Source organism: Humulus lupulus, chromosome 9 (genome assembly GCF_963169125.1).
Source record: "Humulus lupulus chromosome 9, drHumLupu1.1, whole genome shotgun sequence".
Taxonomy (NCBI): Eukaryota; Viridiplantae; Streptophyta; class Magnoliopsida; order Rosales; family Cannabaceae; genus Humulus; species Humulus lupulus.
Window position 1 is genome coordinate 85,404,764 of NC_084801.1, and position 24,200 is coordinate 85,428,963.

Here is a 24,200-nt window from a genome sequence, read left to right on the forward strand (position 1 = left end):
GCTGATAAGATTCAATCACCTTCATCATCATCATAAATGATAAACGACAAACAGAGGAAACCACTAATTCTGAAAAAGGAAACCCCAATGCAACGTCGTAATGGGAGGATTGTGAGACACTTGTCCGCGATGAACATGAGGCACATGTCCTTGTTTCTTATACAAACAAGGAGAAGCCATTAACCTTCAAAGAGGCAATGGAGGATCCTAAAAAGGCACATTTCTTTGTTTATGATACCCAAAAGGTTATGGGTTGTAACCTCATAAATGGGCCCGAGGAGATACGCCCAGGCACACCAGCTCCTTAATTAATGGAATACGTATTAATTAGTATTAATATCCCATTAAGGGATCATGTTTGTAATAAATTCTCATTAAAGGAATTAATTGTTCTCAACCGTCTATAAATAGGGCTAGGGCACACTTTGTAAATGATCCTGAATCCGATCCCCACTTTTCTATTTAGAGCATTGCTAAAACACTACCTGAACTACATGAAAAATTGAGCCTCCAAGCTTCCAAAATCCTAATACAAGTAACTTGTGGACTAGGGTTAATTAATAACATGAACCACGTAAAATTCCTGCGTTCTTCTTGCATTTTCTTTAAGCTTTTAATTAATTAGTTGATTGCAAAAAATGCAGTCAACAATATTATTCAAATCATACATCAATAATTGGAGAATAAACTTGCATATTCTTGAAAAAAGAAGAATGTTATTCTAATTTCTTACGTAGTTACACAATCATATTATTTGTACACACATAACACTTACATATAATGTATTTATAATGTTTGTTGTTATTTCATATGAATATATATTTAGATTAAGTAATAAAAAAAACCATATTTTCTTTTTAAATATAAATGATAAAAATGTAATAAAAATTAATATTATGTATTATATATTATTATAATAATGATATTTTATAACATTTGAATTTATATTAATATAACTATTAGATATCTATTTTTATATTAAATATTAATATAATAATGATATTTTATAATATTTGAATTTATATTAATATAATTATCAAATATTTATTCTAGGAGGATTTTATAAAAATTATGATTATGTATTATATAATATTATTATAATAATTATATTTTATAACATTTGAATTTATATTAATATAATTATTAAATATCTAGTTTTGTATTATATATTATTATAATAATGATATTTTACTATTCTTATAAAATATAATATTTTATAATATTTGAATTTATATTAATATAATTAATAAATATTTATTTTTAACTGTTTTCAAAGTATATTCTCTTAAATATTTATTTATAACATTATGTTAAAATTAACAAAGAAAACAGTTAAAAGAAAGAAAAAAACCATTAAATAGACACTTTTATACATAGAGATTTGAAAATAAATGCATATATTTACTTCTTTATTTTCTTCAAAAGAGGATTTCGGTTGAAATATCTTTTACATAAATGATTTATTTGGTTTCCTTATATAGCTCAAAGGATATTTTAGACAGCTTTTTATTATAGGGATTTCTAAGTGAAACGGTGAAGTTTGCTATTCTTTATTATACAAATCATTCCTTGGATAGATCTTGTGATATTTGCCTACATAAAGTTTCGAATATATTTTGTATTATTTGGTAAGATCAAGATATTACTCTGTAATTTATTATGCCAGATTGTATGTAGTTTGTATTCTTTATATATTTAATTAACTCTCTTTCTCCCCTTTTGATTAAAAAGTTGACTCCTTAAATACTTGGCAATACTATAAAAACGAGAATTTCATAACTCCTACGTGCTAATAAATACAACATCAGTAATAAGTGCTTAAGAGAAACATAGTCGAGATTGATGATTAGGTACAACCCTAAAAAAAGTACACGCCTTTGAAACACTTAATATGCAACATACTACACAACATTCTATTTATTTCACTACAACATTCGTCTACTGGTCTGAAATAGCATCCCTGAACAATATGTGGATAAAAAGGTCTCAAGAAGAAGAGGAAATTTCAGAATAGCGAACAAAGCAGTAGGAACGATGCCAAACAAAGAAATTAGAAGAGGGACCCATTTTAATCCGTGATGATGATGATAAACCAAAACGAATGCAAAGCTAAATGCTATCATCATGGCTACCATTGAGAAAAAAAGTGTAGTGAGACCAACCATCAACTTCAATGGTAACCATTTCAGAAAGTCGTACTCCGAGTAGCGAGACACAAGGATAGACAAAAACATAAGCATTGCAACAACTGAGTTCAATAGTGCTAAGCCATCTGATAAGACAAAAATTAGAAATGAGTGACTTTTAAGATTGTTAGGGGTCCCATCATGATCGTCATTGTTACCTCCTGGTAAGCTAAAGGCTGCTGCGAAGACCACAGTCGCTATTAGAGTTGCCACAATCATGCATGAACTGGCTGTACTTTTCATCCATTCCTCTCCCTTTGATAATAGTGGTTTGTGTTGAGAAGTGAACATTTCGTTTGGAGTTTTTTTTTTCTTGTTCTTTTGTGTTATGTAATGAGGCGGCACAATCCTTTTCACCTCCTGATCATACATAACATGATAATATAACAATTAGTGTATATAAAATATGGTTTCAGATTATCCGTCAAGTTTAAATATGGATTCATTTTGCTATTCTATAGATTATATTATTTTAATAAGCAGTTAGTACGTAACAATTACTTTATCAATGTCAATATTCGAATGAAAAACAGAGCAAGACAATTCACTATTGAAACATCCGAAAACGTGAAGAACATATACGGATCCTTTTCATAATATCACGAGTCATAATTATTGTAATATGGGGCCACATATCATATAGCGAGTAAAAATGCATGAATGGCATATTCTTGAAGAATCAAGCAAAGGATTATTAGTACTGTATGTAAATAATTTCCCTTGAATGATGAGGGGTCAAATCGAAGCACGTTTTTTAAAGGCAATATTTCGGGGAGAGACTCAGAATGAACAAACTGAATGATGAGCTCAGATTGAACAAATTGAATGATGATCTTTAAGCTCAATATGCTCAAAATGTATGAATCGAACAAGGATCTCTAAGCTCAAACAAGCGAATTGAAGGATGAGCTCTGAGCTCAGAGAAGAAAAAGGCACGAGAAAGAAGAGAAGAAAGCTTAACACGTGGGCCAATTAGTATAAGGCTGTTTAATTCTCTTTCCCGTTACTTTTTCTATAAATAGTAGAAGAAAGCTTAACACGTGGGCCAATTAGTATAAGGCCTTTTAATTCTCTTTCCCGTTACTTTTTCTATAAATAGTAGACGAGGGACTTATTTTGGGGACTTTGGATTGATGATTGCTTGTTTGATTGTGAATTGTGAATGAGAACAACTGACTGACTTAACCTTCGAAGTAGTAAATTGTGAATGAGAACAACTGATTGACTTAAGCTTCGAAGTATCTTTTGCAGGTACTCTCCTCTTCGTTTTTATATTTCAATTCAATAAAGAACACATTTCCGCTATTGACTTATCCAATCGAATGGGTATTGATCAAAAGAACTGGATCAATTAAAAAGATCACGATGAAGAACTTTCCGACCAAAGAAAAATATTGTGCCGGGGAAGATTTTGACCCAAACAAGTACAATTATTGCTGTGTAACTATGTAAAAATAGGATGATACATGAAAAGGTAGAGTACGTACCTCAAACCACAATAATTCTTGTTGCATTTGTAGAGCTGCTCCTGATACAACGTTGAGTCGTTCCGGACAAGGTAACTTGGCAGCTAAATGCAATATATTACTGTTGCTTTCAGTGTCTTTTTTGGCAGCAAGATCATCTTTGATTGAACCAATCTCATGTATTAAGTTGAAGATATTGGCATGGCGATATAATACAGCAATATGAATTATTGTTTGATTTTGGCTATCAGTTTCCCATATTAAATCAGGGTAAGAGCCAATCAGCGCAGCTAGAAACTCAAAGTTCCCCACCTTTGTTGCTTCAAACAGCAGTTTTGTCGGCTTGGATATAAGATCAATCGCCTTGTCATGCCCTTGAAGCAAAATATGGTCCCAGAGAAATTTGACTAGCTCGGCGGCTTTAGATTGCTTCTGCTTTCTTTCAAATCCAAAGTGTAAATCTGCCACACATTAATTAGTTCATAGAGAGAAAATACATGCATCTTAGTTTTATATAAAAAAATATATTATTAAATTAATATGTTAAGATTTAAAATATTGATTAGTAGAAGTGAGATACATGCAGATTTGAAGAGTTTGCTCCACCCTTCTGGACTTTCGTTGTCAAATGCCGAAGGAATTAGAGCCAAGAGATGTAAAGCTGTCTTGTTATTCTTATCACGCTTTGTAGCTAAACAGATATCAAGTTTCAGCATTTTAAGTGCCATATCTGCACAAAAAACGAGTTAATTATTATGGTGTTGAAAATTTACTAAAATAAAAAATGATCAAGAATTAAAAGAATTCCCAGGAGTCAAAATAAGATGTATCAACCGAAGGAAAATATTATATGATTAGAATAAAGAAATGTTGAAAAAGGATGATAAAAATGTATAGAAGTAGCGAGGTATATACTTCATACCATAGAGACCAGTGACGATGCAAGTAAAGAAAATGCAATGACGGTCATTGTCATCCAAACACTCTAGCGTTTTTGGGTACAAACTGGAGGCCATTTCGGAGTGTCCAAACAGAGCAGCTATGAAGAGTGGTGTCATATCTTTACCACCTCGAATGGTTGCCAAATTTGTATTCTTCTCTAACAAAATCTCTGCAACTGCTTGGCCTGTGATGCTGCCGAGGGCGGAACAGAGGGCCGTGTTCCCTTTCTCATCCCTCACTTCTAAATCTTCTATTCTCATACTTTGGATCAAATTCTCAACGAAAGGAACGTGCTTTGTTCCAGCAGCGAGGTGGAGCACTGTTTGGCCTCCTCTTGAAATACTTGCTGTTGAAAGTCTTGGATCACCGTCTAAGATGGTTTTCACGGTTTCCCAATCGCCTCTCAATGCAGCTTTATACAGTTCCACACCAACACTCAAGTATTTTTCCCTTGCTTCTTCTGTTATTGTATTTATTTAGACAGACAGGTAAGATGTCATGTGTTGTACGTTACGGCTTAAGAAGTCTACAAAGTTGCCGAAATCAATGACTATTTTTCGCAGGAAATTGCATAGAAAGTTGGTAAGAAGCTTTAAATGATGTTTATTAAATATATTGAAAACTCCAGGCGCTCTCTTTTTTTTTTTTTTTAAATTATATTGTTATTTTTATCCAGAAAAATCTGTAAAATTAAAAAAAAAATAGCATTTTAACATGTTCAAATTAAAAGTATAAATTAAATACCCTGTGGACTACCAGTGAACAATATTCATCACAAAGGGTTATAGTGATTATTAATCGATGGCTTACTATTACCATCAAATAAATCACCAGTAGAAGATCGAGGCCGCGCTGGAGCTGAACTAATAGTATGAATGTCGATAACATGTTGTTGATCATGTCCATTTGTAGCCTTTGTATTACTTTGTACAGTTTGATCTGTAGTCCCTTCATTTCCTTGTATTTCTGTAACTTGTGGTGTTGAGTTTATATGTTCTCTTCCTTCCATTATTTCTACACTCACACCCAACTTATCATTTCACAATGGTAATAGTAACAGAGATATTACATGAATTTCAAAAATAAATAAATAAAAAATCCTAATTTAAATGTATGGCATAGAAAAATTGATAATTTTTTGCCCATATTCCTCATTATAAAACAACTTATAATTTTTTTGTAATTAAATATTATTTTTACTCCAACAAAAAATTACTTGTGATTAACATATAATATTTAATCACAACAAATTTTAATTTTGGTGGCTAATATTTTTCACTACCAATTTTTTTGGTAACAGCAGTTGTATGATAAAAAAAATATTTGCGAACTATTTAGTTTTAGACACAAAATTTACTTTTACTATTTTTTATAGTGCGCGTATACTTTTGACTTGTTGGCTTTTATAAAAAATTATAGCTTTGGTATTGATGATTTTAACTAGTATATATGCTAGGCCCTAAAATATATTTTTTACCAATATTTGTTCACATTTGCCTATAATACTTCCATCAAATCCATTCAATTAAATTTTTATTTGTTTATTTTTTTTATGGAATTCAATTGAAAATTTTCTAATATAGTATTTTCACATTAATTTAATGATAAATGTGGAAAAGATAGACTATTTATATACCTAGTATCAGCAATAAATTAAACTAATAAACTATATATTTATATATATCAACTAAAACAAATTCACGTGATCACGGCTTCAGACGGCACGATCTCGCATTTTTTAATATTATCGAAAACCCATGAATAAAATTTTATGTCCTTTTAACTAATTAAATTTTATTAAAAAAATTTGATGCATTATTCTATGAAAATTACGCAGTTAATTTACTTATAAGTATAATTTATTTAAACGTTAAATCTCTAAGGGTACTGGATTCTATGAGAAGTGTAAAAGAAACTTGATAGAAATAACAAGATAGATAAACGCAAGAATACTCTAATACAGTTAACACACAGAAGGAATATATAAATATATACATAAAATCAACATACCTGAAAATTGTGCAGCAAGTGCTGGGTTTACTCCAAACTGACAATAGGACTGAGCGTTTGAATAAAACTATACATTGGACGAGCTAAATATGACATCGGGACTGAAGTTGACCACCAACAGCCACAAATAAGTACTAGCTTTTTCAGTAATATCTGCTAACGATGACTTAAAAAGATTATAGACTTTCGGTCTACCTGCTCTGCTGTTATCCAACTTATCTATTATATAGATGATTGCTAATTGTTTGGAATTGATTAGACAAGACAAATTTATATACTATTAAGTTTGGTACTTTTTTTTCTTTATTTCCTTCCAAGATGAATTTACTATCATTCTTTCTAAATATATTTGAAAAAAATATTTATACTATAATACAAATACAATTGGTTGTCCTTGAAAGTTAGCTTTAATTATTACTGTAGAGTCAACTGGTGTGGAAAATTCCCTCACCAACACTGGAAAAGCTATGGCGGCTCACATAGCATTAACATTGTGGTCCCACATCGGAAACTTCGCTGCCCCTTCTTCTTAGCTTTTTTTTACTTATATATTATTGAAATTTTCTGTGGTGCGGGCGTACGAAAAGCCCGCATAGGTACATAATATATATACTAAAAATATATATTTGTCCGTAAGTGTCATATACGTCTGTTAAGTAAAATACTTCTCTAATTTTTTTTTTAGATTATATATTTCTTTCAATTTATAAGCATCTTTTATATTCTTTATTTTCGAATAAAACTTTTAGGATAATTCTTTTACAAGGATTTTATTTTAAGTTCTATCGGTAGGATTTTTAGTGTTTCTCGACTCATGAATAGTTTTTTGCGCGACTTTTTTTTATGACCGTATATATTGTAACTATTAGAGCATCCTGCAAATTTTCAGAAAATTCCGAATAGTTTACAGTACCGAAAATTAGGTTCAAAAATGTTGTTTTCCACGCGCATAAAAAAAATTAGTCACGCGTGCAACAACATGTTTGAACCTAGTTTTCGGTACTGTAAACTATTCGAAATTTTCTGAAAATTTGCAGGATGCTCTAAATAGCTACAATATACACGGTCATAAAAAAAAAATCGCGCCGAAAACTATTCACGGATTGTAAACAATAAGAACCCTACCGGTAGGACTTAAAGTAAAGCCCCTATAGGAAAATTCCTCAAAACTTTTATACATTTTTTTTATATTTTCGATACAACACTTTATATATAGTTTTAAATATTTATATTATTTTTATAGGGTTATTTATAATTTGATTAAATATTTATTTTGTATTTAAAATTAATATTTTATATTTATATATGAGAAGCTTAATTAATAAATTATTTAACCATATAAATTTTTTTATTAAAAAAAACGTTCTAAAAATTATATATATAAAAGGGATTGACTTATACACATAATGTGTTTTTATTTCTTAAACAATATATATAATTAGGCAAATAAACATGTCTTATGTTGTCTGTACGCCCTAATTTTCCACAGGCTATTAGCGAGCTGAGATATGGCATAATTATATCAGCCACGTGGATACCACGTGGCCGGAGCTGCTGTCATCAGGTCCTACCTCTTCAGCTCGAGGTATCCAAAGGTTTATCAAGATTATTTAAGGGCCGAGTCAGGAATATGAAGACCGCAGGCCAAGAAGACATCCAGCTCGAGGTACGAGCTGGAGTTGGAAGTCATGACTCCTTATAAAGTCAACCACGCAAGGTAAACGTGCATATATCAGACATCACGTGTCTGATATATCCCTGAATTCACGGACACGCAGCATGAACGTGCGCATTCAGGCACCCACGACTGGGTTGGGCCGTGCAGCCCATTATCCCCCTTACTTATTGATTAGACCACACTTCATTTGTCAGGTTTTAGGAATTAATCATGAATGTCACAGAAGTGACATGATGGGTAAGAAGGTCACGGGATGACCCCCCTTACCAACTCCCAGGTGCCCTCTCCTATAAATATGGAGACCCTGGGAGTTGCAAAGGGTTGGATTCTATTGTGTAACGAAATACCCTGTAAAGAATACCAGAAATACACCAATAATATTGGCTGGTGGAGTAGAAGGATTTTAACCTTTGAACCACCTAAAAACGTAGTCGTGTCATCAGTTCATTTTAAAATTATTCATCTGTTTCGGTTCATTATTCAGCACTAATCACTTTCTCTTATTTTCTTAATTACCTATTGGCGAAGAACTGCGTCAACATTGTCTTTATAATAAAGAAAAATATCAGTTTGGCCATTGTGTTTTGTCCGAATACTCGATCGGGTTTTGTGTTTTATTAAATGGTATTTCAGACCTCGTATTTTACAAAATAGATCAAAGTAGTACCTTTGACTAGATTTTGGCCATATATTTTTTCAATATAACTAAAATGTCATTGGTCTTGTAAATTATTTAATTTAAAATATATAAAATAAAATATTATTCAATTAAAAATACAAAATAAGTAAAATTGATTTTATAATTAAAAACAAATAAAACTTAAATCTAAAACCCTATCTTCACCCAACCCTTCAACCCATCTTCAACACTATCATTAATTTTTTTAAATTTTTATTGTATCAATTTTTTATCATTATTTTATATGAACAATATGAGAAACTATTCGATCAAAAATTTATTTCTTACTTTCTTTCATCTTATGCAATTAGCAATATTAAAAATAATAATACAAAAAGAAAACCTAACATTATAGGTCTTTATTTTCTTGATTATTTTGAACTTAATATTTTATTAGAACTTCTATGTCTCTCTTTTTTTCCAACTGGCTCCAACGAACTTAATATCACCTATACCACAATATATCATATTTATGAAGAAAAAAAATAAACATGTAAATATATTGCTAATATAAATAACTTATATTTTTCCCAACTCTCTACCAGCAAACACAAAAAATCAATTAAATAAAACCTCAAAAAATAAGGTTGAAGTAGAAATAAATGACAAATAGATTTGAGAAACTGAATAATTATAAGTAAAACAAGAGAAATTATAGTGATTCGGCCTCAACTATTGGTAGTGGCCTACTTCCATTTTAACATTTTTGTTGAATAAGTCAATTCAAACTCAAGATAAGATAAACTTGATTCAACTAAGTTTATTAAGCCTAAGAAATGTTTACAAGATTAAAGAGATTTTCTATGTATAAAAGTGTCCCTAAATCTAAGCGAATCCTTTTATAGAAATATTTACATTTAACACATTTTTTTATTATCTTAATTCCAAATATGTCTTGACCCATCTTGATTAAAAAATAATATGGGTTTGAATACTTTTGAGTTTTTTACATCTAGGATTTTGCACAGCGTACCTATTTGAGTTTGATTTTTTGTGATTATAGCATGGATCTAGATTAATTTGTTTGTAACGTGATTTTGAAAGTTTTATTTGTTTTTAATTATAAAATCAATTTTACTTATTTTGTATTTTTAATTGAATAATATTTTATTTTATATATTTTAAATTAAATAATTTACAAGACCAATGGCATTTTAGTTATATTGAAAAAATATTTGGCCAAAATCTAGTCAAAGGTACTACTTTGATCTATTTTGTAAAATACGGGATCTGAAATACCATTTAACAAAACACAGAAATCGATCGAATATTCGGACAAAACACAGGGTTCAAACTGATATTTTTCTTTATTATAAAGACAACATAAGACATGTTTATATTGCCTAATTATATATATTGTTTATGAAATAAAAATATATTTGATTTTATATGTGTATAAGTCAATCCCTTGTATATATATAATTTTTAGAAAGTTTTTTTTAAAAAAAAATGATATGGTTAAATAATTTATTAATTAAGCTTATCATGTATAAATATAAATTATTAATTTTAAATACAAAATAAATATACAATCAAATTATAAATAACCCTATAAAAATAATACAAATATTTAAAACTATATATAAAGCGTTGTACCAAAAATATTAAAAAAAAATGTATAAAAGTTTTGTTCGAAAATAAAAATTATAAAAGATGCCTATAAATTGAGAGAACTATATAGTCTGGAAAAAAAAAAGACAAGTGTTTTACAAAGGAGTTAACATCCGTATAGCACACTTGAGGACAAATATAACATACATGCATTCCTAGCATATATATTATGTACCTACCATCTTGAGTCAATTGGATTCTAGAGAAAATGTTGCGTAAATTTAAGCAATTAAAATGTGCAAGTATACACAGTCGGCAACGAGTAATATAGTAGTAAATGAGTATCGTCTTCACAGGGATTTTAAACTAAATAATTGCAAAATAAACTAAAGAACAATTTAAAAATAAGATAACAAAATTAAAAACATGATTGGAATATGAATCTGAAATTTAATGGGTATACGTAATTTCAATTAAAATAAAATGAAGAACTCAGAAAAAATTAATTCAGAGAAAATCTATGTGAACAATTAGATCTGGATGGCTATTTCCCCTGTATAAATTGCTCAGTTGTTATAGCAATGGTTCAGCAATTAAGCACAGAGTTAACCGATTTCACAAGAGACCAGTAAGCTTTTTCCAAAACCCACTGATATACTTTCACAACTCAATTCAACATATTCCTATATTAAATCAGGTTGCAAAACAGTCATTAAATCACCAAATCTCAGGTTATACAAGGTAGCAAAACATTCCTATTTTACTACTAAGATTTACCTAAAATGGTATTTCTCTTGCATCATTTAAGTGGATTCAGCTAGACAAATTCTTCCCAAAATCAGATCTAGCTAGTTAATTGTTAGTTATGGCCAGTAAACAACAATCATTGAGCATTAATTACACTTAAATGAACAATGGCAAAATTACTAAACTCATGCATTGAATCAATACTTCATCATATAGGGTTCATAGCCACCCAAATCTTAAGAAAATTAGTTCATGTCTGAAATCAAGATTACAAAACCAGCTGAAATGAAATCATCCATAATACTCAGTTCACAAATTAGAAAATAAGAAGATACACTACAAAATGAGGAGGTTAGAAGAAAGAGTTAGAAGGATCTTTGTTGTGCTAAATCCTCCTAGCCGTGAGCCTTGTTGACCTTCCTCTTCTGTGTATTTTCTCTGTTTTTCCTATTTTTTTCTCTGTACTTTTCTTTCTCTGATGGTGATGGTAAGAATTAGAATCCTCCAAAATTGGTACCCTCTTACATTACGGCTGGGTCCTCCTTTTTTAGGGTACTTTCCCTTACCCTAATTAGACAGCCCATTTCCTTCTTTTGCCCCTCTCTTGCCACCTCAGCCAGCTGACTTATTTCCTTAAAAAGGATGCCACATAGGCGCTGAGGTAAGTACTTAAGTGCAGCTGGCTTTTGTCCACGTCATCTGTCTTCTCCCCAGGATTGCTATGCGTTTGGCCTACAGCATCGAAACAGCAATGCTCCCTTTTCAGTCCCCGTTTTCCATCTGCTCCCTTTAATTCCCTTTGGCATTTTTACGTTTCCTTTCCTAAACAACACAGAACAGAAAATTTACATAAAAATATTTACAAATAATACATCAAATTACCGACTCTCAATAAGGACTCGCTACCTAGAGCAAAAGGGTAAAAATTAAACAAATTCACAGTAAACACACTTTCATTACTCTTTTCAACTTAAAAACAAGCTCAAAGATCATAAAAATAACTCTAAATCCTAGAGTTATCAGAAAACAACCGCATAGGTGTGGGTTTTTCGTACGCCCGCACCAAAGCTGAATCCTATTTATATATATATATTGGGGGAGGAGAAGATTTTATATATAAGATTTTGGGGGTTTCTTTAGTCCCTCAGTTAGATTTGAAGGACTTAATCATTCATGCATTTTTGAGCCATTAGATACAGGGTGAATGGTTGGATTGTGACTTTTGGGTCAAACTGTGCTAAAATACATATATACCCTTTGATACCCTTTCAATTGAGAAAGGAACCAACTACAGTTTTCCGAAGAAAAAAAATTGTTTATTTTTTACTAATTCCAAACACCCAAATAGGCTCCAAAAATATATACCCTGATTTGAAAGTGATCTTATTAGAAGAACTGGTTCAAGAAAAATTCATGGAGTTTTCGACTCAAAGACCATGGTGGGACTAAGACTGGGATTGGGAACCCCAAAAACAAAAGGGTATTTTGTTCTCATTCTACTCAGAGCTACTACTTCTTTCAACAATAGCAGCAATGTCAGCAGAGTGATACTAAATCACTACACTACTCTCAAACAACTCCATCAACTTCACACTCACTCCATCATCACCGGCCTCCTCTCTTCCTCTCATGCCCATTTATTGCTCACCACTTTCCTCTTCTTTGCAACTTCACTTTCTCATAACAATAACAATGGCGGATTGAGCTACGTACTCTCTCTCTTCAACCTCATTCAAAACCCATCTATATTTTCCTTCAACAACATCATCAGAGCCCACTTTTTTTTCTCCTCACTGCTACAGTCTCTCCTCCTCTTCTCCCGCATGCGCCGCCTCTCCCTCCCTCATGACTTTCACACCTTCCCCTTCGTCCTCAACGTTTGCGCTCAGTTGGGCCCCGGAAATACCGACGCCATTTCCATTGCCCAAGCTCCTCACTCCCAATTCCTCAAGTTTGGCTTCAACGTAGATTCTTTTGTCTCCAACGCCCTCATCCGCGTCTACCCGTCAGTCGCTGCCTCTCCGATGCGTATCGGGTATTCGATGAGGACCCTCAACATAGGGATGTTGTCTCTTACAACACTCTGATCGATGTGTTTGTCAAAGCAGGTGAAATTTTGGGTGCCCGTAAATTGTTCGAAAAAATGCACCTGAGAGACTATGTCTTATGGAGTACCATATTAGCCGGTTATGTGTAGAATAATCAGTGTGAGGAGAAAATCGACTCTTTTATCAAATTCTTGAATTGCAAATTCGTCCAGATAATATTTCCTTGGTCTCGGTTCTCTCTGTGTGTGCTCAGCTGGGGATTTAGAACGAGGCTATACTATACACGATAACATTAGCACAAATGGGATTCGTCTAGACTCCTTCTTGACTTCTTGATTAATCGAGTTGTATGCCTAGTATGGCTGTATTAAGATTGCTAAAAAGATATTTGACTCGAGTTTGGACAAGAACTTGTGTACATGGAATGCAATGCTCGTTGGGTTTTCCATGCACAGTCTTGGCAAGCAATCACTAAATTATTTCTTTAGAATGATAGAAGCCAGAGTTAAGCCAGATGGGGTTAGCTTTCTAAGAGTGTTGGTGGGTTGCAGCCATGCAGGTCTAGTAGATGAAACCAGAAAGCTCTTCAATGAGATGGAATCTATGTACATTGTTTGTCGATAGCAAAAACATTATGGGTGCATGGCTAATTTGCTGGGGAGGGTTGGTCTGATAGAAGAAGCAATGACGATGATCAAGAAGATGCCAATGGGGGTGATGTGTTCGTGTGGGGTGGGCTGCTATCAAGTTGCAGGCTTCATGGGAATGTTGGTGTTGCTAAGAAAGCAGCAAAGCGTGTAATGCAACAAAAACCGGACGATGGCGGTGTGTATTCGATCATGGCAAGCTTGTATGCGAATGCAGAGTAGTGAGAGGTTGTGGTGAAGATGAGGAGATGGAGGGAGTCGAAGAAGGTGAAGAAGAGTGTTGGTTGTAGTTTGATTCAATTGGAAGGAGTGACTCATGAGTTTGTTACAGGGGACACACTGCATCCCCAAACTGATGAAATATATTCAATTTTGAATATTGCATGTAAATATACCATTTTAAAACATTATACATAAATATGTCCTATCATTATTTTTTCATATGTTGGTTTACCTCAAGCAAAGATATAAGAAGTAAAGAATCTGTCACTTTGCGATTGATAATAACTTGGTCTCCCATTTGAATGATCTTCAACTTGCCGAGCTTTTAAGTAACAAATAACAAATCTCACTCTCACTCACACCTACTCTAGTTCTTAAAGAAAAATTAAAATAGAAAAATGAAAAATATAAAAAATTAATTAGAAAGGTAATTTTAATATTTTTTTCTCTATTAGAATGTGCTATTTATATAATGAAACTTAAGAAAAAAATTCATATAAAAACAAGTGAAATGGTATCAGGTTTTGTTACGTTCCACTATAATAATGTTTTGTATATTCTATAATTAATCACTTAGTAACAACAAAGCTATTACGTACCCAATTTCATAAATAATTCAATATTTAAATGAAATTTACTATATTACCCTCTTATGTACATTACTATGCATATTCATTTACAGTATTGCCCTTACATTTCACTGCCACCTAAACAAATCTTCTCACCCGATTCACGTTACCGTTTACAAAAGGTCAAAATTATACATTTATACAATGTTTACAATTAGGGGTCCTTGGCAAAATGGCCTTTTTTTATAGTGCAATTTGCACATTGGCCTAGTTTCAATAGTTTTTAGCTAAATGACCTCTTTTATTAATGAATTTTTTGTATTACCCATTTTACCCTTAAAATAAAATAATAATAAATTAAAATAAAAACTCTAATAACTACCATCTTCTTCCTCTCACCCATCCACCCACGCCCATCCACAACCACCCACTATCATCCCCCGCCACCGCCACCACCGGCGACCACTGCCCCCTACCGCCGGCGAACACTGCTCATTTTCGGATGCTGCCATTTCTCCACAAATCTAGCCACCACTCATTCAAAAGGTTGGTTTATAAAGGTTTTTTTATATATGAAAGATGAGATTTTTGATATTGTTTTTGTAGATTTAAAATGCAAAATGATTGTTTTAGTATATTGAAAGTATAAGTAAGGATTTAGGTTTATTTCTGGGGTTTTATGGAGGTTAAAGCTTGAAAATCTGAAAAAAAAATTAATGGTGGGTTCGGCTATTTTCGAGATAGAGAAATCCAGAATTTTTTGACAACTTTCTAATTTTTCGACAAGGAGTCTAATATTTTAGACCAGTTATCTAAATTTCAGACCAGTAGCCGTATTTTTTCGACCACCTGTATAAATTTTACACCACCTGTCCAAATTTTAGACCATCTGTCAAATTTAGATAGGTAGTCTAATTTTTAGACAGATCGTCATATATTTTCAACCATCTGTCAAACTTTTAGACGTGTTATCGAATTATCAGACAGGTTGTCTAATTTTCAGACAGGTTGTCGAATTTCTAGATTTTCAACTTGATTTTCATTTTTTTATATAACTTTTTAATCAAAGTAATACCAATAATTTATATTTGTTTATAGTATTTTTTTTTCAGATGTCATTAAAATATACTATAATATTATGTGATGGAATATGGAAAAAGAATGAGGACTCGTGGAAATGGATTTCAAATGGCTCACGAACAAGATCAAGTTTTGTACAAACTAACCTAACTTATGAGGAGTTAGTTGAACATATTTATGAAGTTACAGAAATCGATTGCAACCTCTTCAATATAGAATTAACTTACAAGATAACAACAATGGTGGAGATTGAACCAATTGCAATAAAAAATAGTAGAGACATTGTTAGTTTCTTTACATGGCAAGAGCGTGATTTGGTTCCATTATGTGTGGGTTTGATCAAGAAGATGGAAAATGTGCTCATTAAGGATAAACTTGTTACTATTATTGATTCTACTACAAATGTTAATTAAGATACAATTCTACATGACAGTGTGTTGTTCTTATACTATAAACATAATCATTATAATAGTACCTCAATAGATTATCTACCACTCAATCCTTGATCATCATAGTAGTTTGATTAAAATATGTACCACTCAATCTATAATCATCATAATCTCATAAAGATTAAATTTTGTTTAACTTTATATATTTTTAGACAAGTTGTGTGACAGTCAGAATCCCGTGATCCGTAAGGGGAAAGACCGGGTAAGCTGTGCAATCTCACACCGCCTGGTGAAGGTCAAGTGTAATGATTCTAAGATTGTGTAGGTATGGGACTACACAGTTGAAGAGGGCTTAAATGGATTGATGGGTACTACCTATATCAGGAAGGTGCATCTTCTTTTCGGTAGCCCATCACTTGAGAACTCCATGGTTAAGCGTGCTTGGCCTGGAGTAATCTAGGGATGGGTGACCTCCTGGGAAGTTTTCCCAGGAAGTGTGCGAGTGAGGACAAAACACACTGGAAAGACTTGTCTTGGTTTGTAGGGCCAGTCGTCATTCCAGAAAGCAGCCATAGTGACGTGGGGCGTCACATAATGGTATCAGAGCCTTGACCCAGCCGGAAGTGTGGCCGACGGGGACGTCGGGCCCGTAAGGGGGGGTGATTGTGACAGTCAGAATCCCGTGATCCGTAAGGGGAAAGACCGGGTAAGCTGTGCAATCTCACACCGCCTGGGGAAGGTCAAGTGTAATGATTCTAAGATTGTGTAGGTATGGGACTACACAGTTGAAGAGGGCTTAAATGGATTGATGGGTACTACCTATATCAGGAAGGTGCATCTTCTTTTCGGTAGCCCATCACTTGAGAACTCCATGGTTAAGCGTGCTTGGCCTGGAGTAATCTAGGGATGGGTGACCTCCTGGGAAGTTTTCCCAGGAAGTGTGCGAGTGAGGACAAAACACACTGGAAAGACTTGTCTTGGTTTGTAGGGCCAGTCGTCATTCCAGAAAGCAGCCATAGTGACGTGGGGCGTCACAAGTTGTTGAAACTCACGACTAATTGTCAAAAAGGTATAATTAATTAAGATCCAACTCTACATGATAAAGTGTTGTTCTTATACTATAAACATAATCATCATAATAGTACCTCAATAGATTATCTACCACTCAATCATTGATCATCATAGTAGTTTGGTTGAAATATGTACCACTCAATCTGTAATCATCATAATCTCATAAAGATTAAGTTTTGTTTAACTTTATAAAATATTAATTGAGATATATGTTCTTTTATTGTATTATTGGAGCCTTTTTAGACATTTCAAACATTTTAGAAAACCTATCAAGCAGTCGAAATTTCAGACTAGTTGTCGTAAGTTTTAGATAGGCAGTCGAATTTTTAGACTAGCTGTCGAAAGTTTTAGACAGGCCGTCAAAATTTGAGACTAGCTGTCGAAAGTTTTAGACATGCTGTCGAAATATAACACAAAGAGGTCTGAAATAGAAACATCCAACACAAGTAGTCTATAACAGTTTGTGGTATACCAGAACAATTTTATACATAAACAAAATACCATTTCATTGCCTTTGCTAATAAATATCCAATACAAGTCATACTATAAAAGTTTGATACATAAACAAAATACCATTCCATTGCCTTTGCTAATAAATATCCAATACAAGTCATACTATAAGAGTTTGATACATGAACATTGTCATACTACAAGGAGAAGATGGCTGTCGGGTAGAACAATTTTGAAAGTAGGTTATTGGATCTTAATTAACATTTGTAGTAGAATCAATATTAGTAACAAGTTTATCCTTAATGAGCACATTTTCCATCTTCTTGATCAAACCCACACATAATGGAACCAAATCACGCTCTTTCCATGTAAAGAAACTAACAATGTCTCTATTATTTTTTATTGCAATTGGTTCAATCTCCACCATTTTCGTTATCTTGTAAGTTAATTCTATATCGAAGATGTTGACGCGGTTCTTCGCCACCAGATAATTATACTAATAAATAGCTAGTATTAGTGCTAATTGGTGAACCGTAATATGAAAATAGTTTAATTCTAGACTTGAGAAATTAATAATATGGGAAGGTGATCACTCCTTTCTTTTTAGGTGGTTCGAAGGTTAAAATCTCTCTAGTCCACCAGTCGATATTATTGATATCTCTTGGTTAATCCTTACAAAGTAATTCTTTACAAAAAATATGCCAACCCCTCGCAATGCCCAGGGTCTTGGTATTTATAGGGAGAGGATACCTGGGTTGGCAAGGGGGTCATCCCGTGACCTCTTTACCATTCACGTCATCTCTGTGACACTGATGATTAATTCCTAAAACCTGACAGTGAAGTGTGGTCTAATCAATAGGTAAGGAGGGATAATGGGCCGCATGGCCCAAACCAGGCGTGGGATGTCTGAATACACATGTTTATACTACGTGTCCGAGAATTCAGGAATGGAATAAACACGTGATGTCTGATATATGCACGTTTACATTGCGTGGTTGTCTTTACAAGGATTCGGGTGTCAGATCTATGCCGTATCACGAGCTTGATGTAACTCCAGCTCGTGATATCCATACCGCTGACCCGCTGCCTTCGAGTAAACTACTAACTCCCTAATCAGCTCGGGCTGGACAGGTGGAAACCCGTAACAACAGCTCCGAGTGGATGATTTACACATGGCGGATTGAATTAGGCCCTTTACCAGCTCACCACTAGCTCGCGGATATTTAGGGTGTACATTTGCCCCCCAAACCCCTGCTCGTGACCCATGACATCATCTGTGACCTTCACAGTGGGGGCTTTTAAGTTTCATTTTCGACTCTTCATGTCCCGTCCACTGCGCAGGTACCGGACACGTGGAGGGTCGTGGTTGGCGACTGTCCGACTTCCAAGAATTGCATTAAATGGCCTAGCCTATCTTCGGCCGTCGTTTCACCTCTCGAGTTATGACCCTCGTATCTCGCATTAATGTGGTCGAACGGTCCTCGCTCCTTTGTCTCTTATGTATATATAAGGCTGGCCACCTTCCGCATTAGCCACCCTTTATTTGAAATTTGTTTGTTCATCTTCTCTCCATTTTAGCCTCAGAAGTCTTTCTTCTTCCGGTTATCATCCCAAAGATCCCTACGCTCTTGCCACAAGAGTTTCTTCGCGAATCCAGTTCTAAAGGCTCCACCAGGATTCCGATTCCTACGCTCTTTGCGACTTTCACACGGCAAAAACATTGTAAGTCCTCTGCATGTTGTACGTTTTGATATTTTCGTTTCTCTGTTAGGTAAACTTCAGTCTTAGTCGCACACTATAGGTTGTTTTTGGCTGGTGTTTTGATCCTAGGAGTATCGATCATATGAGAACATGTCTAGGAAAGTGATGTAGGACAAGATAATTTCTGGGTAGCTTTTCTGGGAATGCATGTTTGGAGAGGGGAAGGCGAGAGGTTTTTGGGGTGCAAAACCAGGTAGGTTAGGGGTCACGCTTCCTAGGCAGTTTTGCTTTTTAAAACTTTCCCTCCAAGGCAAGCATTATCCTAACTCTCCTGACACACAGATCCTGAACAATTGGGGATCCGTTGGAAACGTGGGCGCGTGACCGTGGTAACGCGTGGCTTCACACACCGCGAGCTGAGGTTACCTCAGCCCATGTGCGAAAATCACTGCTCGCGCTATATTCCCTTTTTTATTTTTAGGTCGCCTATTTAAACTTTTCTTCATCTTTGTTCGTTAGGCGACCAGATGGGGCCCAGGAAGAACATACCTAAAAAGAACGCTGCCGGCTCATCATCCCAACAGGCTAGCAAGGGGAAAGAGATAGTTGCAGAATCTCCAATCCCCCACTTCGGTCCCACCATGGAGAAAGAGGTCGAGGTGGGACCTGACGCCTTCTTTGAGGCAGAGAGGATAGTCTCGAAGATTACGACCCAAGGGAGGGTCAACAAGATCTTGCTATCCCATAACATTGAAATTGGGGCAGGCGCTCTTGTTGCCCGACCTCCCCTCGAGGGAGAGAGGAGTTGCACACCCCTTGACGAGGAGTTCGCGACCTGGAGTGACGAACACCTCAAGGTCGGGGCCTTCCTACCTCTGGACCAATACTTCGTGGATTTTCTGAATTACATGAAGCTGGCTCCCTTCCAACTGCCCCCTAACTCCTACTGTCTACTAGTGGGGCTGAGGTACCTATTCTTGAAGCATGAGTGGGAGGTCCCTACACCAGCGGACATCCTTTATTTCTTCTGCCTCAAAGCCAGCCCGGATCAACGGGAGCAAGGCGACGGGTTCTACTACCTGACCCGTTTTCCCAACTCTTATGCAATCATCGAGCTGCCCAGCCACCCCAACGACTTCAAGGACCAATTCTTCATGTCGACGGGGTTTCGTAACTGCGATCACCACTACTTCAACCGTCCTCGTAAGTTCTTTCTATCCTCAGCTCGCAAAATCGCCACACTGCTTTATTTCTTTTCATGAGTATTGACTTGAATACCATCGTGCATCCATTTTTGCGAGGACAGCCAAATCAGTGACCCTCGGGGGTCAATATGAATCCTTGGCGGGGCTCCCACCAAGTGAAAAAGACTACCGCCAGCTCGTATCTGACGAGACGATGCTGGCATGCAAGTTAATTTCTCCGGGCCAGACCCTGGCCTTGAGGAGGTCGCGGGCTATCCCAGTAGCTCACGAGTTGGTGCCCATCCCCGAGGGGGATGCTGCGGACAATGACGAGCAGGATGAGGAAGACGAGGTGCTGCTCGTACGTTAGAAGCGGGCTCTCGAGGTTGCCCAGGGCCTTGACGTGGATCGGATCCAGTCCGGGGCAGCAGCCGGCCCCTCCGGCCAAGGTAACCCATACCTATTTAGGGACTTAGATAGGGCGGCCGCAGACCTACGACTTGCTAGGTTTAACCCAAGCAAGCTCGTACATCGTCATCAAGGTGACCCAGACCTTAACATAACCCTACTCCAATGTGTAGATCAACTAGTGCTGCGCCATGACATGGGTCGCCCTAGGGGCACTGTAGTAGTAGACAACACCCTGGCTTTTAGGTCGGCCTTTTTTGAGGAGTATGGGACCAACCTTAGGTCGTGGCCCTCCCTTCTGGAGGGTGTAGTCGCTCCAGGGCTTAGGCAGTATGTAGAAGAGTCCAGTCCTAAGGCGGATCCGGACCCAAAGCCCCCTCTCACTCGCGAAGTTATAAACTTAGACTCCCCCATAGAAGCTCCGCGGCCGGAGGTCGTGGCAATATATTCCTCCTCTAGCTTGGAGGGTAGGACTTTTTCAATACACCCTTAGATTTTTCTTGTAATCAAGTAACCTTACATGTATACTAACGCTCCCTTCTTTTTTGTTTCAGGCGAAGAGATGGCACAGCCCGAAGACAATGTCCTACGGTCCATCTTCCAGGGGGGAATCCTCCCTCCGGTTCATCCGGGCCATTGGTCAAGAAACCCCGACTGACCAAAAAGAGTCCTCCTCCCGGGACCACCTCCAAGTCTCCTGCTAAGGGGAGGGGATAGGTCCCTGCAACTGCAGAGAACATGCCCCCACCTCCTCCGCGACCTCCAATCCCTACTCGGGAACATGAGCCATCAGCTGGAACCCCGCCAGCTCCCACTCCCACCGTGTGTATACCGATTAATACTCAGGCTCTAGAGAAACTCCCCGAGGCCTTCCGAGGGACGGTCTATGAGATCACGAGCTATACGGTGGAGCATTACTACAACGCCACTCTGAGGGACTTGCGAGAGATTGAGACGAGGATCCCTAAGAATGTCATGGAGTCTTCGCTGGGGATGACCCTCGCGGTAAGTTTACTTAGTTAACTTAGTTAACTCTCTTTGCTTTCTCTCTAGCACATGCCTTACTATCTATGCCTTTGCAGGCGGCTTTGGCTCTACACCGCAGCATAGCTTGGTCCAGCGCCAGGTTTGACGAGATCAAGGGCGAGTTCCAGACTGCTCAGGCCGCTCTCGCGTCTGCACAACAGCAAGAGCGAGATGCCAAGGCTGCCCTGACGACTGTCAAGGAAAGCGAAAAGGCCACGCAGGTCTCCTTGGCCACTGCGAAGGCCGAACTAGAGGCGATCAGGGCTAAGCAACTGGAGGCCGAGGCTACACAGGTCGCCTTGGCTACCGCGAAGGCCAAGCTCGAGGAGGCCAAGGCTAAGCAGTTGGAGGCCGAGGCCGCCACCATGGCAGAGAGGGCATCTTCCAACTCCTCTATGGAGGCCATGCTTTATCACTGCTGGGACTTCAACCAGGATGGCGACTTCTCCTTCCTGACGCTTGAGGTGTGGGAGCCCTTCCTCGAGAAGTTCAAGGCCCGTCTTCAACAGGAGTCGCCCTCTGAGACTGGGGAGACTTCCGCTGCAGGCGAGTAGGAGACCGAAGGGGTGACCTCATTGGAACGGCCTGGGGGGGCCTAGGACTTTTGTTTTTTTATTTATTTGTAATCTTTTACCATGAGGTTTTTTCTCCTCGAGACGATTGGTTTCCCTGCATTTCATTTTAATCTATTTTTATCATTATTGTCGTTATTTATTTTCAGCGCATTTGGTAAAAAGTTAGTTTGCGTTAGTTTATTGACTTTTTTCTTTGAAACCACAAAGCACTGTCAGTCAATTTTAACTAACTTCTAAGTTTTGGGACCTGGTCGTATCTAGGACGGTTAACTTTTTTTTTTAAAAAACTTAGTTCGCGTTAATTTTTTATTGATATCTCGTGCTTTTTAAGAAAAACATCGATTAACCAATTCAAATCAACTTCTAAGTTTTAGGACCTGGTTGTATCCAGGACATTGATTTTAGAAACTTAGTTCGTGTTGGTTCTATCGACACCTCGCGCTTTTTAAGAAAAACATCGGTTAGTCGATTTAAACCAACTTCTAAGTTTTAGGACCTGGTTGTATCCAGGACATTGACTTTAGAAACTTAGTTCGTGTTGGTTCTATCGACACCTCGTGCTTTTTAAGAAAAACACTGGTAAGTCGATTTAAACCAACTTCTAAGTTTTAGGACCTGGTTGTATCCAGGACATTGACTGTAGAAACTTAGTTCGTGTTGGTTCTATCGACACCTCGCACTTTTTAAGAAAAACACCGGTTAGTCGATTTAAACCAACTTCTAAGTTTTAGGACCTGGGTATATCCAGGACATTGACTTTAGAAACTTAGTTCGTGTTGGTTCTATCGACAACTCGCGCTTTTTAAGAAAAACACCGGTTAGTCGATTTAAACCAACTTCTAAGTTTTGAGACCTGGTTGTATCCAGGACATATGCCCCCCAATTAACCAGGAAGGGACCTCTCTTGGTTACTTGGAACATGCTCTTCTAACACTACATTCACGAAAACATGCAATGATACGAAGAAACTACTCCTTATTATTTAATAAAACAAGGTGGCTTTCATAACTAAGCCTTACAAAAGTATTACTGATAATATTTCTTTAGGTGTACAGTGTTCCAAGTCTGTGGGACTGCTTCTCCATTAGGCTGAGCTAGTTTAAAGGTTCCTTCCTTCACAACCTCTATTATTTGATAGGGTCCTTCTCAGTTTGGTCCCAACACTCCGTCCTTGGGATCCTTATCGGCTAAGAAGACTCTTCGGAGCACCAGGTCGCCTACGTTAAAGTTGCATTTCTTGACCTTTGAGTTGAAATAACGAGTGATCTTTTGTTGATAATGTGCGAGCTGCAGCTGCGAAGCTTCTCGTTTTTCGTCAATTAGGTCGAGGGACGCGCAGAGCAATTTTTTGTTCTGGTCTTGGTCAAATGCCTGGACTCTATGTGAGGCTATCTTTGTTTCAATAGGAAGGACAGCCTCACTCCCGAAAGCCAGGGAGAAAGGAGTGTGACCCGTCGAAGTTCGGTGCGAGGTCCGGTATGCCCACAGCACCCAAGTGAGCTGTTCGGGCCAAACTCCCTTGGTTTCATCCAACCTCTTCTTAAGGCTCGCTTTTAGTGTCTTGTTCACTG

The 24,200-nt window shown here is 36.4% G+C and overlaps 1 protein-coding gene and 1 pseudogene across 2 annotated transcripts; one reads left to right on the top strand and one right to left on the bottom strand.

The window, feature by feature from the left end:
* Positions 1-1,811: 1,811 nt before the first annotated feature.
* Positions 1,812-6,851, bottom strand: LOC133800537 (ankyrin repeat-containing protein ITN1-like). 2 transcript variants are annotated; one of them, XM_062238531.1, is made up of 6 exons: positions 6,605-6,851; positions 5,405-5,608; positions 4,575-5,054; positions 4,233-4,382; positions 3,674-4,113; positions 1,812-2,546 (listed from the first exon to the last, which is right to left on the bottom strand). In XM_062238531.1, exons 2-6 carry the CDS (start codon positions 5,601-5,603, stop codon positions 1,926-1,928), a joined length of 1,890 nt encoding a protein of 629 aa, XP_062094515.1. In that variant the 5' UTR covers positions 5,604-5,608; positions 6,605-6,851; the 3' UTR covers positions 1,812-1,925. The 2 variants fall into 2 exon arrangements, with proteins under 2 accessions (XP_062094515.1, XP_062094517.1); XM_062238533.1 differs by having other exon boundaries at positions 5,411-5,608; positions 6,605-6,849.
* Positions 6,852-12,695: 5,844 nt separating this feature from the next.
* Positions 12,696-14,451, top strand: LOC133799847 (pentatricopeptide repeat-containing protein At5g61800-like; annotated as a pseudogene).
* Positions 14,452-24,200: the final 9,749 nt, after the last annotated feature.